The sequence below is a fragment of the Halichoerus grypus genome, chromosome 6 (assembly GCF_964656455.1).
Source record: "Halichoerus grypus chromosome 6, mHalGry1.hap1.1, whole genome shotgun sequence".
Lineage (NCBI taxonomy): Eukaryota > Metazoa > Chordata > Mammalia > Carnivora > Phocidae > Halichoerus > Halichoerus grypus.
In genome coordinates, this window is record NC_135717.1 from 39,015,366 (window position 1) to 39,031,973 (window position 16,608).

Sequence of the window (16,608 nt, forward strand, 5' to 3'; positions counted from 1 at the left end):
ACAGTCACAGAGGGTGACTTCAGCTCCCCTCAAGGACTCGGCCTGAGTCCTGAGCTCCAGCGAGCTGCATGCAGACACCCCTCAGGCCTTCCCGCTGGGACACGGGGCAGCCGGGCCCTTCTCGCTCATTTGGGAAGTGAGGGCCCCAGGGAGTCCTGCTCTGCCCATCCAGCAGGCCTTAAAGGGATCGACTCCAAGGATGTTCACGTGTCCCCAAGGCTCAAACATCTCCTAGAGGCCCCAGGGCTGTGGCCTCCCAACCTGCCACTCCAGGGTGAAGCAGGGCCTGGCTAGCTGGTGGGTGACAGCGGTCGGTCCAGCAGCCAGACCCTGAGGAACGACAGTCCAGTCCTCAGTCCACTAGCCTGGCCGCGCACATCCCCAAGCACAGGCCCCGGTCCCTGGGCCCTGCCCCCCGCCCCCGGGGGAGACCCTGCCCCGCTCCCCAGGGAGGCCCCCTGGGGAGATCCCTGCCCCAAGCCCATGCAAGACACTGCAGTCCCCGCGCTGCACCATGTCCTCCCCTCCCCGCCCCGCTAGTACTTCAGCCAAAGTTGCGGCAAAGTGGGAGCCATCCCATTACCCTTCTGGCCTCAAGTGACACCAGACCCACCCCTCGCCCACCTGCGTTCCCAAAGCGCGGAGCAGCGTCAAAGCCGGCCATCTTCAGCAGGTGAGAGTGCAAGGAGCTGTCCGAGCACGCGGCGGGGCAGGCACGGAGGGAGCGCTCCTCATCGGGAGATGAGCCGCAGACCCCCAGCTGCCCCGGCAAGGGCCCCATGGCCTGCCAGCCCACCGTCCCAGTCCCCCCCACCCCCCGGTGCCCACGGCCTTCTGGCCACCTCACCTGGAGCTGCTGAAGCAGGCGCTCCATGATGTTCAGCAGGATGTCCCACGCCACAGCCTGAAGCTCCCTCCGGTACTTCTTGATGAGTCTGGTTATAGAGAGGACGATTTCGTAGGACACCACCTCGTTCGGACAGGTCATGGCCTGGAACAAGAGACCCAGGGAACACACAGTGGTCAGCCGCTTCCCACTCCTGCCCGGCAAGCCCCCCATCCCATGGCCCTCAGGACCGCCTCTCCCGGACCTCCTCCCCACACATCTCTCACGGGCCACAGAAAAAGTCTCTCAGGAGCCCAGAAACAGTCTTTCTACCCCGGCTCCAAAGGGCTGGACTCAGCCAGACCACTCGCTGCCGATCCTGGGCCACTGGCTTACCAGCCTAGAGACCCAGAGTGCTACCCCTGCAAACCGAGGGCAAAGACCATGACCTCCACCGCCCGAGAAGCGGGTCGTGGCAGGAGGGACGAGGCTCGGGACACTGTGCAGCACCGGGCACCCGGGCCCGGCTCACAGGGCACCCTGCCCACGCTGAGAACGTGCACAGCAAGTGCCCTGAACGCCGGCAGGCACCACGGACACAGAAGCTACATCTCGGGCATCTCTCTAGAGCAAGAGCAAGACCAGCGCTTGCCAAGATAAAACCGCCACCTTGGGGGGTCTGAAGCAGTTCTGATGCTTATCTACAGGAGGTGAAACCTGTAAGACAGAACCTTACTTAAAAATAAAACCCTCGGGGCACCTGGGTGGCTCAGTCGTTAAGCGTCTGCTTTCGGCTCAGGTCATGATCCCAGGGTCCTGGGATCGAGCCCCGCATCGGGCTCCCTGCTCCGCGGGAAGCCTGCTTCTCCCTCTCCCACTCCCCCCACTTGTGTTCCTGCTCTCGCTGTGTCACTCTCCTTTGAATAAATAAATAAAATCTTTAAAAAAAAAAAATTTAAAAATAAATAAATAAATAAATAAAATAAAACCCTCCTGGGCGCCTGGGGGGCTCAGTCGTGGAGAGTCTGCCTTCGGCTCGGGTCATGGTCCCAGGGTCCTGGGATCGAGCCCCGCATCAGGCTCCCTGCTCCGGGAAGCCTGCTTTTCCCTCTCCCACTCCCCCTGCTTGTGTTCCCTGTCTCTGTCAAATAAATAAAATCTTTCTAAAAATAAAATAAAATAAATCCTTCCAAGGGTCCTAAACTTCATGGTCTCCAAGATGCAAAGCAAGTGACCAAAAGCCACGCCCCCCCCCACTATGGTGCACAAACCCAGTCACCTCATAAAACGATGGCAGCACAGATGTCGGGGAGTTCTTGAGGGAGTAGAGTCGGTGTGCGCCCCAGAGAGCCATGCCCACAAAGAACACAGCCCCTCTCAGCAGTGGGGCATCTTCCATGTAGGCTCTGGAACAATCCGCAGGAAGACCACGTGTCAGGGGAGCCCGCGCAGCCTCCCCAAGCTCCCTGCTCTTACAGGGCAGGTACACGGAATGTAAGCTCTAACTCTAGCGCAAGCTTCCGAAGCAGCCACCTCAAAGGGACAGGAAAGCTCTCAGCCCCCTGGAGAAGGCTTTGTGGCAGCTGACCCAAGCCACCTGGCCTGCCCAGGTCCGCCCAGGCCCGGCGCACACTCGCCTGTCCTCCATGATACGACACATGTTGTAGATGGCACTGTGGCCCAGATGGGTGCCCAGGAGGTTACGCATCAGCTGGGAAACAGAATGCACCGCCGTCAGAGATGGGCAGAAAGAAGCCCCAGGCCCCGGGGGCCAGCCTCGCGCAGCCACCGCTCTAAAGCCCTCTGCGTCCAGCCGCTTCTCCGCCACCTCCTCCCAAACACAGAGGCTGTAGAATTTTCAAAATGCTGCTAAAACCCTGGCCTCAGCTCAGCCCCCTGGGAAAATGTTACTGGATTCCCCTCAACAGGGCAGATGGCCATTCCCTGAACACAGCATGGCCCTTGTCCTATCCACGTGCCTGGCTTTTAACTTCATCCAGGGAAGAACTCTCCAGAACAACAGTTCAGACTCCCACCTTCCAGCAAGGCTCACAGAGCTCCTTGACGTTGATGGTACGGCAGAGGGTGACGATGAACAAGGGGAGGCTCTCAGCCGGCAGGCAGTTGTAACAGACCACGGCATCCAGCACCTGCAGGGAGACCTGGGGAGGGGGGATAGGGGTCACGCCGGCCCTGCCCTGCCTCCCGCCCGCAGGGAGGTGACCCCCTAGCCTCCTTCCCACCCTCCTTTGGTTGGTGACTACCGCCCCTCCCCACTGCCAAAGCAGCCTTCCTTAGAACAGCAAGAGCGAGTGAGCATCACCATCACTGTGGGTCACCCCATCCTGAACTACGACCCCACGACGGAGGTCATCCAACCAACCGCCCTTACTGCAGAATCCTGAGTACCAGAGAGGCCAAGCAGCCGGCCCAGGGCCACACAACCAGTGAGGGGCAGTGCAGGGCTTGACCCCAGAGCTGGGGTTTCAAGCACTCTGCCACCCGGCCCACCCAGAAGGAGGGTGAGAGGAACCAACCCTGGGGAGGACCAGCTACTAACCTCTATGTCCACGGATGACACGGTCTGGACACACAGCAGGCAGATCATGCTGTTGGAGGAAGCGAAAAGTCAGCGGAAGGATGTTTCTCAGAGACTGCGTGGCTCCGTCTCACCTTATGGTGACTCTACAAGTCAGTTAAATCAAGAACTTGACCCCCTGACGGCTCCACTCACCCACAGACAAGCACGTGCCTGCCCTGGGCCAACCACTGCTCAGCGCTGGCTGGAAAGCACCAGCAAGACCCAGCCCCTGCCCTCACGGCTCCCAGAGTACGTGAACAAACAACAAAGACGACGATACAGAAACCTCAGCTAGGGACACCTGGGTGGCTCAGTTGGTTAAGCCTCTGCCTTCGGCTCAGGTCATGATCCCAGGGTCCTGGGATCGAGTCCCACATCGGGCTCCTTGCTCAGCAAGGAGCCTGCTTCTCCCTCTGCCTGCCTCTCTCTCTCTCTCTGTGATAAATAAAATCTTTAAAAAAAAAAAGAAACTTCGGCTAACGTAACTCGTCTAATAAAGAGAAAATGCTATCGTTCTATAAATGTTAAGCACAGGGCGGCTACGCTGCTCCCAGCATCTCTGACTGTTTGCTGATTCCAGCAGCTTTAGTCACGCTGCAGAGCTACACACAGCGCCCCAGGCGGCAAGACTATGATCAGAAGGACGTTACTGGAACTCTTCTTACTGGACCATTGATGCAATGTATTCATCCAGGTAGCAGCTGTTGAACTTGACCAAGTTCACGAGCACCAGGAGGAATTCTGAGGACAGGCCGACGTCCATCCACTGCAGGACAAACCCAGCTGAGGAGGAAGAGGAGAAGAGCGATGTACTGCCTACTCACCTCCTCCCCAGGAAAACACCCCGGTCCCTTCCGCTGCTGTCAGCCACGTCACCTGCCCCATGCAACAGCAGGCCATGTGCAGGCCGACGGACGCTCAGACTGTCAGCTCGGACTCTGAAATTTACCAGCCCCCAGGAGGCACTAAGGGGGTCCAGGCTGAGGGGCAGTAGCAGGGTTTGTGTGTTGGATGCTCAGAGCCCGGGCCCCTGAGGCTGGGCTGTGCGAGCATCACTGGGCACATGTCTAGGAGGCAGATTCCTGGCCCTCTACGCCTCCCTGAGACTCAACAGGGACAAAAGCCACACTTGGCCGCTGGCCAAATCACCTTAGAAAACCTGAGCATGGCCGCCAGTCAGCACCTGTCCTGGAGACAGCTGAAGCCCATCTCTGGGCCCCAGTCAGACTGACTTCCTCCTCTTTCCTCTTCTCCTCACAGCGATGACATGAAACCTCAAGACCCACGGAAACGTCACCCCATCAGGACAACAGAGAGGAAGGCCAGCCAAGGGGAGGGCTAGGAGGTCAGGCCCAGGGCACAGAGAGACCCAAGAAAACACGAAGAGGCGGCCCCAGCCCCCAGAAACCTCAGGGTACCCTGGATAAAATACAGGCTGACGCCTGGGTCAGCAGCACACTCTCCCTACAACAGAACTCGGACCACCTCCTGCCCACCTAGTAGGCCTCACTCCCCAGGGACTCTGAGCCAGCAGGTCTGGAGAGAAGCCCAGGACTGTCCATCTCTAAGCTCCCCAGGAGACGGTTGGCTGCTCCAGGCTGCACCCGGGAAGCAGAACCTCGTGGTGCCGTGCCCTCTGCAGGCCATCCCTGTAAACTGCAGCACCCCCTCTGCACCTCAGCAGCCTTCTGGCATCCGGGGTTCAACGGGATCCCCCAGGCCAGAGAAACCCCACAGCCACTGTGGCACCCACCCAGTTCTTCTTCCAAGTAGGTGATGTGTCTCCCATTGTCCGTGAGGGCCTTGAACACTTCCAGTCTCTCGTGGAGGTCTTCATTAGAGGGGTAATCCTTGATGACCTTAAAGAAGAGGGCCCTGAGAACGCCCAAGCGGTCCCCCTGAAGATAGAAGCACACGCTCAGCAGTCCTGCCAGGACCCCCGCCAGTGGGGTTTCCCGCACAGCCATACACAGTCCAAGTACAGGGGGCTCTAGGACTCCCGACCCTGGGACCCCTTCTCCTTCCCACAGGCACTGGCTGTAAACGACAAACTGGGCACGTCAGAGCGGCTCCAGATAAGGGGTGTGTGTGTGTGTGTGTGTGTGTGTGTGTACGCGCACGCATGCATGTGCACTCGTGTGTACAGCACCTACTGTGTGCAATAAAATGTGTGTATGCGCGTGCGTGCACGTGCACTCGCGTGTACAGCACCTACTGTGTGCAATAAGGTGTGCGTATGCGCGCGCGTGCATGTGCACTCGCGTGTACAGCACCTGTGTGCAATAAGGTGTGTGTATGCGCGCGCGTGCATGTGCACTCGCGTATACAGCACCTACTGTGTGCAATAAGGTGTGTGTACGTGCGCGCGTGCATGTGCACTCGCGTGTACAGCACCTGTGTGCAATAAGGTATGTGTACGCGCGCGTGTGCACGTGCACTCGCGTGTACAGCACCTGTGTGCAATAAGGTGTGTGTGTGTACGCGCGCACGTGCATGTGCACTCGCGTGTACAGCACCTACTATGTGCAATAAGGTGTGTGTGTGTACACGCGCACGTGCATGTGCACTCGTGTGCACAGCACCTACTGTGTGCAAGCTCTGGGTACAGCGGTGGGCGAACAGCAGGGGACAATGCAGTTCCAGCCCTCCTGGGGCTCGTGGCCAAGAAGAGACGTGCTTGTGCCTGCACGTAACAAAAACGGTCTGACTACTCTGCGAGGGGACAGGCCTCTCCATGCAGCAGGGGTGTGGAGGGTTGGAGGAAATGCACAAGACAGGAGGGAGCCTTCCAGGCAGGAATGCAGAGGCCGCCTGCGGTTCTAGGAGAGGCTCAGAGCAGCATGGCCACAGCCCGGAGCACAGTGAGCCATGGACAGAGGCCCAGGCCAGGGGCATGAGGGCATCAGGAGGCCACCCGTCTCTCATGGTGGGCACATCCCCATCATTTTGCATGAACAGCCTCATCGACACCCCAAAACATTCCAGAGGAGGCAGGAAAAACAGCCATCCCCATTCTAAGGGAGAGGAGGTGGAGGCCCAGTGACTTGCCCGGGGTCCCCCGGGTTCGAGAGGCTAGGGTGCCCGCTCAGGCAGTCGAGCTGCAGAGACCTGGCACCAGATGCCCTCCCCAAAGACCAGAGTCCATGCGTGGCACAGCGGGAGCAGTCCGTGGCTGCCCGACGTCACCCCCCCACCCAGGCCAGCTCCACCTGCACACAGACCCGCTGCCCATTACCTGCCCCTGCACTATGGCCTTCAGCAGAGCCAGCACTGCGTGCCGGGCCTCCGGGGGCCGCTCCGGGTGCAGCAGGTCCGCCACGGCCTTCCACAGCGCCTCTACTGCATGCTGCCACCAGCAAAGAGGGACAACGGTTAGGGGGTGCTGGCCCCTCCACTCAGGGCTCAGTACCATGAGGGAAGGATGGAGAACAGTTCTTCTGACTTAGAACTCACTCCCCTAAAGCCCACATGTCATGCACCTGTCACAGCACACGTGACCCGGAGCCTGCAGAGGGGAACGGCTGCAAGCTACTTCAAACCCGCGCAGGTCCTGGCCACAGCCGGGGGGGCGGGGCGGGAGAGGGAGGAGAGCAGCAGGCCAGGGGAGCTGTCCCAGTGCCCCCAGGGATCGGCCAGGAGTCCCCCTTTAGAGCGTGCTCAGACTCCAGTGAAGAAAGCCACTGAAAGAGTCTCAGAACCAGGCGGGCCTGGGTCTGCAGCCTGACCCAGAAATCCCATTCCCCTGGCCTCTCTGTACCAGCTAAGGGCCACTCTGTACCACACGCCTGCCAAGCCTGTGCTGCCGAGAACACTGTGGGCTTCTGGAATCTGCCTCCCAGAGTACCTGGGTCCTGTTCCCTGCAGCTACCCAGAATAAATCTCTCTTGTCACCTGCCCCACATTAACCATCCCGTGCTCCCTTCAATCAGGGTTTTCAGACCACTCAAACTTTCCTGGGCTCACTTCTCTTAGGAGGGAACTAAAACATCCTTTAGATGTTGTCTGACCCACATCCTGACCGTTTCAGGATACTGTGGAACTTTCACCTCCTTTGTCCTACGCACAACACTCCTAGTGACAAAGCCTAAGCCACAACAAGACGCAGATCCCGACCCAGGGGACTCTGCCAGCCTCTCGGGGTTATCTATTCAGTCACAGCCCCCCCCCAAATACCTATGCAGCCAACTTCATGGACGCAGAAGCCCATGTTCACATTTATCCTCAGTAACGTACAGCCTGCATGTTTCAGATGACCTGTGGATATCATGGTTGCTCTCCCTCCCCCTTAGCAAATCCCAATCTGCTTGGTCCACGTCTCCTCCCAAGTTGCCCATATAATCTCCAGGCCAAGCTACAGCAGAGCCCTTGAGGTGCTCTCATGACAACTTCCCAGTCTGTCCTCGGGATGCCCAGAGAGAGCCTGCAAACATCTGCCCGAAATAAATAGGCTTATGTCTGTGAGGTTGCTCAATGCCACCAACTAGACACCTCTCCCAAAAAGACACCGGAAATGGCATGCCTTGAGTCACACGGTTTCCTGATGTTCCCCTACCTTCCTTGGGATACGAAAAACCAAGTAAGCATGCGTTTACGCAAGTCACTATTAAAGCCTTTCTCGGAACTGCCAGAAAAACCTTAATGCCTGTGCTCCCCACCTCCATGTGTGAGTGACCCCTAAGGGTTATGCTCAGAGCATTTCCAGAAGCTCCCCTAAAAGGGTGCAGTCAGCGGTCAACCCTGCTCCTAGAAAGAGCCAAATCAGACTTCTCAACAGCAGCCAACTGAGGCAGACCTACCTCTTCAAATTTCTTCGTTTTTGCAACTTCGCAGATCTGCCCTATCACCCGGATGCGATTGTTGATACCACATTCAACACTCAGTTCCTGGCAAGAGAGGAAAGAAGCAAAGGGGCCAGCGCTCAGGCAACGGGTCTCCTTAACCGCCAGTCGTCACAGACCACCCCAAGAATTCCCACGCTGGAGACCTGGCCCGGCTCTTTCTGAAATCGGGGACCACAAGAGTTTACTACTGTTTCAGTGAGCTGAGAACAGATTACTTCTCTTTTTCATGACATTTCGTTTTGCTGAGATAAAATTCACATACCAAAATTAGCTGTTTGAACAATTTAAAACTGTACAACTTAGCTTTTAGTATGTTCACGAGGCTTGCAACCACCTCCACTGACTCCCGAATATTTTCATCCCCTAAAAGTACAACTTCACACCCATTAGCAGTCACCCCCCATCCCCTCAGGCCCCGACACATGCTGATCGACTTTCCGTCTCTAAGGATTCACCTATTCTGGACATTTCATAGAAATGGAATCACACGTTATGTGGGGGCCTTTGTGTCTGGCTTCTTCCACTTAGCATGTTTTCAGTGTTCATCCACATTACGGCATGTGTCAATACCGCATGCCTTTTTTTTGCCAAGTAATACTCCATTGTACGAATGTCATTACATTTTGTTTATCTGTTCACCAGTTGACGAACGTTTTGGTTGTTTCTGAATGGGAAACCTCACAAGTGCAGAAACTCAGCATTTATAAAACACGGTGCCAGGGGGCACCTAGGTGGCTCAGTTGGTTAAGCGTCTGCCTTCGGCTCAGGTCATGATCCCAGGGTCCTGGGATCGAGCCCCGCATCGGGCTCCCTGCTCTGCAGGAAGCCTGCTTCTCCCTCTCCCACTCCCTCTGCTTGTGTTCCCTCTCTCGCTGTGTCTCTGTCAAATAAGTAAATAAAATCTTTAAAAAAAAAAAAAAAACATGGTGCCAGGATGTGGTAGGGGGATTCAAATACACACCAGAAAACAAAGACCCGCTCGTTCCAGGAACTCACAAATTACCAGGTTAACACCTGGCTATAACCCTAATCACCCGTGGAAACCAAGCACGGCGTTTTAGCCGTGGCTAGTGAAGTAGGCTCTCCAGCACGGACATCCTAGTACTACCTCAAGTGTGCTAGCCGCAGTCCCCAAGGTCCTGACTTCCTGCACCTCTGAAGGAAAGATGTACAGGCTTCCACAGCACTGGGGACAGCAGTCCCACTTCCCACAGAACCTGGTGACAGACGGAACCCAGCCTGCCCTGCACCTCCCCACAGCCTAGCAGGGCAGACAGGGCAGCTCACTCACTCTCAGGATGTCCGCCGTGATGATAAACTCCGTCTGTTTGCCCTCTGCAGACCTGGGGTTTGGCCTCGGGGTTCCCAGTCCCAGGAGAATCCTGAACTTCTCCTTCAAGCCTGAATCTTTGCTTGTTGGCTTGGCCATGGTGGGCAGGGACGCAGCAGAGGCCGCTTCTGCGCCGAGAAAACAGGGGGAGAGCTCAGGGCAGCTCCCCACACCTGCCCCGATGCCGACCTCCGGCCGCCCACCCGGGAAGCCTAGGTCTCGGGTGGGCACGACCCTCCCACAGCTCCCGGGAGGAACTTAAGCACAGCCTGGCGGTCCCGGCCAGCAGCGGGCACCGGGTGAGGGAGGGGAACCGCGGGCTGGGGCTCCGACGCTCGCCCTCCCTCTCCTCCCCGACGTGGGGGAGGCCTGTCGCGGACGCCGGAAGCAGGGGGCCCCTCGCACCCGCTCCGTCTTAAAACCAAGGACTGCTCGAGCGGCTCCAGGCAGAAGGCCGGGGCCGTGACACTGCGGGGTCCGCCCCCGCCGCCTCGGCGCCGAGCAGCACCTCCCCTCTCCCCGGCGCGGCCGCCGCCCCCTGCCCCATCGCGGCCGGGCCACACGGTGGTCCGGGCCGGCGTCGGCGGTCGGGGGCCCGCGAGCCACTCACCCCACGCTGCGCCCGCCGCGCGCCAGGCCGTCCCGGCGCGGAAAAAGGAGCGCTACCCCGGCCCCCCAACCCCCGAGCCGCCGCCGGAAGCTTGGTCCGCACTTCCGGCAGCGGACAGGGGGCCGAGCGCCGCCGCCGAGCTTGCTGGGAGTCGTAGTTCCCGGCCGCTCTCGGCGGAAAGGCGGGTCAAGAGTCGAGTCACGTGACGGGGCCGCGGGGGCCGCCGGGATGTGTAGTGCGCAGGACTCTGGCATGAGCATGGCGGGCGTGAGGATGGTGACCCGGAGCCGGAGCCGGGGCCCGGGGACCGGGCCGCGGGGGGGTGGGGACGAGGCGCCGCTCCGGAGGGGAGAGGCAGCTGCAGGTAGCCCGGCACTCGGACCGGGGCATGGGGAGAGAGACGAGGGAAGAATCCTGCAAGGGGCCGGGGGCTGGGATTCCGAGTCGCCCCCACGTGGGGCTCTGACTCCCACCCTGCTCCCTGTTCCCAGGACGCAGGGGCAGGGGTCCACAGGGACTGAGTTCCGGGCGCTCGCACCTCCCCCACTCTCGTCCTGAACAAGAAAGTTCTCCGCGTCCCGGTAGCCTGTCCGGGGATACTCCACTTGCGTCGGGCTTTCTGTGGGCACACCAGCCTTGTTTGTCTTCCTGGCTGCTTCTCTCTCAGAGAGACCAGGTGCCGAGGACACGCCCAGCCAGAAGTCCTCTTCCCCTGCTGGAGGGTGCCTCTGAGAGGAAACGGGAAAGGGCGTTGTCTTCGTTCTGTTTATTCTGCAGGCGTTAAGGACCTAGTGTGTACAGGTCTGGGGCGGGGGGGGGGGGGGGGGGGGGTGAGCGAGACCCACAGGGCCCCTGAACAGGGCAGCCAGAGGGGGATTCTCCTAGGCACCCAGTGAACTTAGGGGTAGTCCGGACAAGGAGATCCACTATGACAGACGCATGGCAGGAGGAAATGGGGCAAGGGGAGTAAGTAGGTAACAATACCAGCTAGGTAGGAAGGACCCTTGATGCTGGGATGGAGTTTGAAGTTTGCCATGAGTACAAGAAAAATCAATGAGCAGTTTTAAACGGAAATGACACAGTCTGATTTGGGCCTTAGGAATGTCTCTCTGGGCCCATGTGGAAATGAGATTGGAGGGGCACCATGGTGGAGGCTGTGGGTAGAGTCGTCCTGTCCTAACGCAAACTTGGTCAGGAGGGCAGTGGCATGGGGAAAGCTGACCTGCCCCCAGAGCACGCGCTGCAGAGGCCAGAGCAGCCCCAGCTGCGGTAGATGATGCATGGTCGTTGAATGAATGGTGATGGGTGGTAGCAGGCGGGACAGCACCCACGCCCACCCTCACTTGGGGCCCCTGCTGAATGGCACTTTTTTGCAGAAGGAAAGAAAAGCCACAGCCCCGCAAAGCGTCAGCGGAAGACACAGAAACTGAGTGTCACCTACGAAGCCTCAGATCATGAGAAAGGAGAAGGCGCCAAACCCCCGGAGGCACCAGGCTGGGAACCCCTGGACTGGCAGCAGCAGCTGGTGAACATCCGCACCATGAGGAGTGGGAAGGACGCGCCCGTGGACCAGCTGGGGGCTGAGCACTGCTATGACCCCAGCGCACCCCCAAAGGTAGGCGCCCTATCTGCCTGGTGACTGCCTTCTGGACAAGACACTTGCTTCTTCTGTCAGGGCACAGCCTGACCCTGGCAGCTCTTGACTGGCACCCTCACCGGCAGGCGGCACCTCGAGGGGACAGCACCTGGGTCCCAGAGCGCAGGGCACGGCGGCCACTCGGCAGGTCAGGACTGCCTGTGGCTTGGGGCTTCGTGCTCTGTCTTCCACCAGCACAGTCCTGCCCTACCAGGGGAGTTCGTAATGTTTGTTGAGAGAGAAAAAGTTCCTTACACCTCACTGCCTTGGAGCCTGGTCCTTAGACCAGCTTGATTCTAATCCCAACTCCACTACCGGTGACCTGGGGGCACGACCTCCTCGGGGCTTCCGTTTGCTTGTGTGTGAGATGGGTAGGATTCTCCGCAAGGCAACAGCAGTCACAGTAGCCTGCACTGGCTGTCGAGCCCCAGGTCTGATTGTAAGTGTTGTGATCGTTTATTTAAGCCTCCCATTAAGTTTTGTGGGGCAGGCACTGTTATTGTCCCCATGTTACATACATGAAAACAAAACAGGCCCAGGCCGGACTCCTCACACAGTCCGTTGGCCAGAGTGGGTGGGAGGCTGATGTCCCACACGTTGGCCAGGGTAACAGGTGGAGGTGGTAAAGGGTTTGGCGGGGGCCCGGCGCACAGTGAGCACCCAGGACCTGCCACTACCCTGGTCCCTGTCACCGTGCAAACAGGTGCAGAGGTACCAGGTGCTGCTGTCACTGATGCTCTCCAGCCAAACCAAAGACCAGGTAACAGCAGGTGCCATGCAGCGGCTGCGCGCTCGGGGCCTCACAGTGGACAGCATCCTGCAGACAGATGACAGCACGCTGGGCACGCTCATCTACCCCGTAGGCTTCTGGAGGGTGAGCCCACAGGCCTGGGAAAGATGTCAGGAGGCCGAGGAGAGGCTGTGGGGGTACAGGAGGCCAGGTGGGGCATCTGAGGCCAAAGGGACCTGGATGTGAGTTCGCAGTGGAGCCCCCTGCCCGTCTGACCAGCAAATGGGGCCCGGGCTATGGGGCCTCCCTCCTTGGCCTTTCCTGTTTGCAGCCCACCCCTTCCTTCCTCCACCTCCCCACCCAGCTGACTGGCGCTTCCCTTCCTCCCTGAGGCTGCCCACCCGCCTTTCCCTTTGTTTACTCCAAGCCTCCCTGGAGTGCGTCACCCCCTTCCCTCTGGAGCCCCAACAGGCCCTAGAGCACTGGGTGGCGAGTGGGCGGCTCTGTTGAAGGCAGCCGGGCGGGTGGGGCTGTTTCCCCTTGGCATTGGCGTGGGCTGCAGTTTGTCAAATGGGTTTTAAATAGCCCTCTCAGGCACAGAATGGGAGCCACCCAGCTGGCCTGGCGGCTGGCGGGGGAGCCCCAGGCTCCAGCCTTCCTTCCTGAAGGTCCAGGTGCCGCTGAGCCCAGCTCCTGGCATGGCTGGCCCTGCCTAGCCCACCTGGCCTCTGGGGGAGTGATGGGGCAGGGGACCTGAGCTAGACCCCACACACATGTCACTGGTCCAGGCCTGCATTGGGCCTCCCTCAGTCTCCCTGCTGCCCTTGGCTCATTCCCATCTCTTGGGGGGACAGGGACAAACAGGTGCCTCTGAGTGTGTCTAGGGCAGGTGACAGGCAGCTCTGGACGCCTGTGGGTCTCCCTCAAGACTCATCCTCCCAAGTAGGGCTACACCCTCCACCTCCAGGGCTGACCACCCCCCTCCGTCTTTCAGAGCAAGGTCAAGTACATCAAGCAGACCAGTGCCATCCTGCAGCAGCGCTATGGCGGGGACATCCCAGCTTCTGTGGCAGAGCTGGTGGCACTGCCGGGCGTTGGGCCCAAGATGGCACACTTGGCCATGGCAGTGGCCTGGGGTGCCGTGTCTGGCATCGGTGAGTGGCATACACAGGGAGGGCAGGGCTGGCCACGTCCTGTGGTCTGTGACCCCAGCTCAAGTCCCCTCACCCACAATTTAGCCCAAAGGGTCAGAAAGATGTTTCCAGCATTGAGCTAGGCCTGCCCTGCCTACAGGTGGGTACTAATGGGAGGAGTTCCCATTTGCTGAGCATCTACCCTGCACTGGGCTCTGTGAGAGGCCCTGGGGATGGATTCAAAGTCTGTGCTATGCACGAAGAAAGAGATTGAGCACGTAACTCCTTACCTGTGAGGTAGAAACACTCCCGGGGGCGTGCATGGCACTGTCAGAGCTGGCCCAGTCTGGGGCATCTGGGGAGACCTCCTAGAAGGAGGTGATAACTCAGTCAAGAGCTGAAGAGTGAGGGGGGCTGGCAGGCTAGGAGGAGAAAGTGCCATCTGGGCAGAAGGAACAATACCGGCATCAGGTGGGGGAGGGGGCCAGTAGAGGAAGGCTCAAGAACGGGCCCATGGGGGAGGCACGGTAAAGGCGGGGGATGCCAGGGGAGGAGGCGCTGGGGGGAGCCCCTCTTGAAATCCATTTCCTGACATTGGTGGTGTCCGTGAAGACAGACCCTGGGTTAGGCTACGGCTGCGTCTTCAGGTCTTTGCCCAGACAGTTGGGGCTTCTGAGAAACCCCAGAAACTGGGGCCCGACCCACAGCCTCTCTGTATGCCCCCACCCTGGTGGTCCTCCGGAACTTCTGCAGGGGGTGGGGAGGGGGGCAGAAATCTCCCCAGCACTTCCCAGCTCCCAAAGCCTGCTCCCTGGGGTGGGGACCCTTCTCAGCACTGCGCTTGGGCCGAAGGGCTGCTAGGCTGGAGCCCAGCAGCCCCAGAGACCGGCGATGGGCCAGGCAGGGGCTAGGGCCCGACCCCCGCCGCCACCCCTGATCCTGCAGCCGACAGCCTCTCAGCACATGCTTGAGCTTATGTGGGCTGCTGTCCTCGCTGCCTGAGTCCCGAGTCCTGGGAGGGGTCTGGCAGGTCTGTGGGGGATGGGCCCACAGGCCTTTGGGAGCAGGAGACACACTAGGAGGGCGACTGGGAATGTCACCCTTGCTGGATGTCTGTGGGCCCTGCCTCTCAGGGGCTTCGCCGGGAAGCAGCCCCTCAATTAGAAACCCAGAGCTGTGGGCTACAGCAGCCAGTCCCAGCCCTGCTGTCCCAGCTGGGTGACCACGAGGCAATACGCTTAGCCGCTTGGAGCTTTGACCACCAAGCTGGGAAAGCATGCAGAGGACCTGCCCGCAGGAGGCTTGAGTGGTGTGCTGTGGCCCTAGGCTGGGCCCCTGGGGGAGGACCACGGGTTTGGTCCCCCTCTGGGGGACAGGCAGTGATCATTTCTGTGCTACAGGGGAGGAAGCGGAGCCGTGGTGACCCACTAGCATGACCCCTGCACCTGCGTGCTCTCCCTGTGCCCACAGGGTGCCCTCCATCAGCGTCCGGGGAGGGCCTGAGGCTTTTTCCAGACCATTAGCAGGGGAAGGGAGCAGGTGTAGGGCTCAGGTTCTCTTTTGCAAAGCTGAGAGGAGGCAGGGGCTACAGCTTGCAGGGAGAGCAGGTGCCCAGGCCGAGCCTTGGGGTGGCCCGGCCCAGGGGAGCTGGGACCACAGCCCACGGAGAGGGCAGCTGCAGCTGGCCTGGCCACACGCCCTGCTCTGTCCCTGGCCGTGCCGTGGTAGGTGCGGGCGCTGGGGGCCGTGACCTCCCGCTGGCCCCAGCCGTGAGCACCCGGCCCGGCACTCACAGCCAGTTCCTGGGCCAGGAGGCACCACTGCCTGCACCCCAGCTAGCAGGCCCTACCCTCTCGCTCAAGCCGCTGACCTGCCCTCCGTGGAAGCCCTGGGGGTGGGAGCGGGGGAGACTCCGGCTCCAGGCTTGGGGCTGTGGGCAGGGCCTGGGTCCAGCCAGCGCGCCCTGTGATGAGCCGGTCCTGTCTCCCACAGCGGTGGACACCCACGTGCACAGAATCGCCAACAGACTGGGGTGGACCAAGACGGCGACCAAGTCCCCGGAGAAGACTCGTGCGGCGCTGGAAGCCTGGCTGCCCCGGTGCGGCAGGGTGGGGGCTGGGGGGGGCTGCCCTCGGTCTCCCTCCCCTGCTGACCTCTCACCTTCACAGGGAGCTGTGGAGTGAGATCAACGGACTGTTGGTGGGCTTCGGCCAGCAGACGTGTCTGCCCGTCCACCCACACTGCCAGGCCTGCCTCAACCGAAGCCTGTGCCCGGCTGCACGCAGCCTCTGCGGGCCATGAAGCCTCGGCCCGGCCACCGTGCGCCGGCCTACGCTGGGGAGCCACGGCCTGCTTATAATAAAGCTCGGGAGTTGTTTGCCGTGGGGGTCTGGTGGCGTCTTACCCCTGGGGCGTGGGGGCAGGCCAGGAAGCACGTGCGTGAGCTGTGTGTCTGAACGGGGCTGCCTGGGAGGATGAGATGGGGACGTGAAAATCTGGGCTGTGGACTGGGTGGGGGTGGGGGGTGACGGGTGTGCAGGAGCCTGGGACAGAAGAGATGGATGGCGGGAAGCCTGCTGCAGACCCGGGCCTCCTCCGACCTGGGCAGCTGGTTGGGCACGCAGATCTACACCCATCCCCCGAACTTTGGCACCCTGAGAGCTCTCTGCCAGGAGGCCCCACCCCATGTTTACAGAGCCACCTGGCCTCTGGAGTAACACCAGTAGGCCCAGGCCAGGCGCCACAGGACATGAGACCTGACCCGTGTGTACCTGCTGGAGTGGCGGGGGCTATGCGAGGGCGGGGGCGTCAAGGATCCAGAAGGCATGGAGGGCAGGGGGAGGGAGAAGCTAGCAAGGGCCCCAAGGGTGTGCCAATGAAGGAGGGGGCAGGGCTCCAAGTTTTGGGGGTCTCCAGGGGGC

At 60.3% G+C, this 16,608-nt stretch overlaps 2 protein-coding genes and 1 long non-coding RNA gene across 14 annotated transcripts in view; 1 reads left to right on the forward strand and 2 right to left on the reverse strand.

Moving 5' to 3' along the window:
* The window catches only part of TSC2 (TSC complex subunit 2), a 34,008-nt gene extending 23,674 nt beyond the window's left edge, over window positions 1–10,334 (reverse strand). For all 10 annotated transcript variants that reach the window (XM_036083271.2, XM_036083270.2, XM_078074967.1 and 7 more), the window contains exons 1-11: window positions 10,189–10,334; window positions 9,540–9,706; window positions 8,204–8,290; window positions 6,643–6,753; window positions 5,161–5,305; window positions 4,073–4,190; window positions 3,387–3,435; window positions 2,863–2,988; window positions 2,464–2,537; window positions 2,106–2,232; window positions 848–991 (exon numbers count right to left, since the gene is read on the reverse strand). In XM_036083271.2, the coding sequence (XP_035939164.1) occupies window positions 848–991; window positions 2,106–2,232; window positions 2,464–2,537; window positions 2,863–2,988; window positions 3,387–3,435; window positions 4,073–4,190; window positions 5,161–5,305; window positions 6,643–6,753; window positions 8,204–8,290; window positions 9,540–9,677 (1,119 nt within the window). In that variant the 5' untranslated portion in view covers window positions 9,678–9,706; window positions 10,189–10,334. The remainder of the gene's footprint in view (window positions 1–847; window positions 992–2,105; window positions 2,233–2,463; window positions 2,538–2,862; window positions 2,989–3,386; window positions 3,436–4,072; window positions 4,191–5,160; window positions 5,306–6,642; window positions 6,754–8,203; window positions 8,291–9,539; window positions 9,707–10,188) is intronic.
* A 47-nt stretch (window positions 10,335–10,381) lies between these two features.
* NTHL1 (nth like DNA glycosylase 1) lies at window positions 10,382–16,068 on the forward strand. Of its 3 annotated transcripts, none has more exons than XM_036083285.1 (6): window positions 10,382–10,552; window positions 11,565–11,803; window positions 12,528–12,698; window positions 13,549–13,708; window positions 15,680–15,785; window positions 15,856–16,068. In XM_036083285.1, exons 1-6 carry the CDS (start codon window positions 10,417–10,419, stop codon window positions 15,986–15,988), a joined length of 945 nt encoding a protein of 314 aa, XP_035939178.1. In that variant the 5' UTR covers window positions 10,382–10,416; the 3' UTR covers window positions 15,989–16,068. The 3 variants fall into 3 exon arrangements, with proteins under 3 accessions (XP_035939178.1, XP_077931095.1, XP_077931096.1); XM_078074969.1 differs by having other exon boundaries at window positions 10,418–10,552; window positions 11,568–11,803; XM_078074970.1 differs by lacking the exon at window positions 10,382–10,552 and adding an exon at window positions 11,050–11,158.
* LOC144382307 (uncharacterized) lies at window positions 12,257–14,988 on the reverse strand. Its single transcript, XR_013448952.1, has 2 exons — window positions 13,978–14,988; window positions 12,257–12,743 (listed from the first exon to the last, which is right to left on the reverse strand). It is a non-coding gene; the product is annotated as an uncharacterized LOC144382307 (long non-coding RNA).
* Window positions 16,069–16,608: the final 540 nt, after the last annotated feature.

What these genes read in the sequence shown, in the direction of transcription:
- NTHL1 (XM_036083285.1), top strand. Translation starts at nt 10,417, where the DNA reads ATGTGTAGTGCGCAGGACTCTGGCATGAGCATGGCGGGCGTGAGGATG. An exon ending in ACCCCAGCGCACCCCCAAAG is followed by an intron (nt 11,804 to 12,527) that starts GTAGGCGCCCTA and finishes CCGTGCAAACAG; the next exon opens with GTGCAGAGGTACCAGGTGCT. An exon ending in ACCCCGTAGGCTTCTGGAGG is followed by an intron (nt 12,699 to 13,548) that starts GTGAGCCCACAG and finishes TCCGTCTTTCAG; the next exon opens with AGCAAGGTCAAGTACATCAA.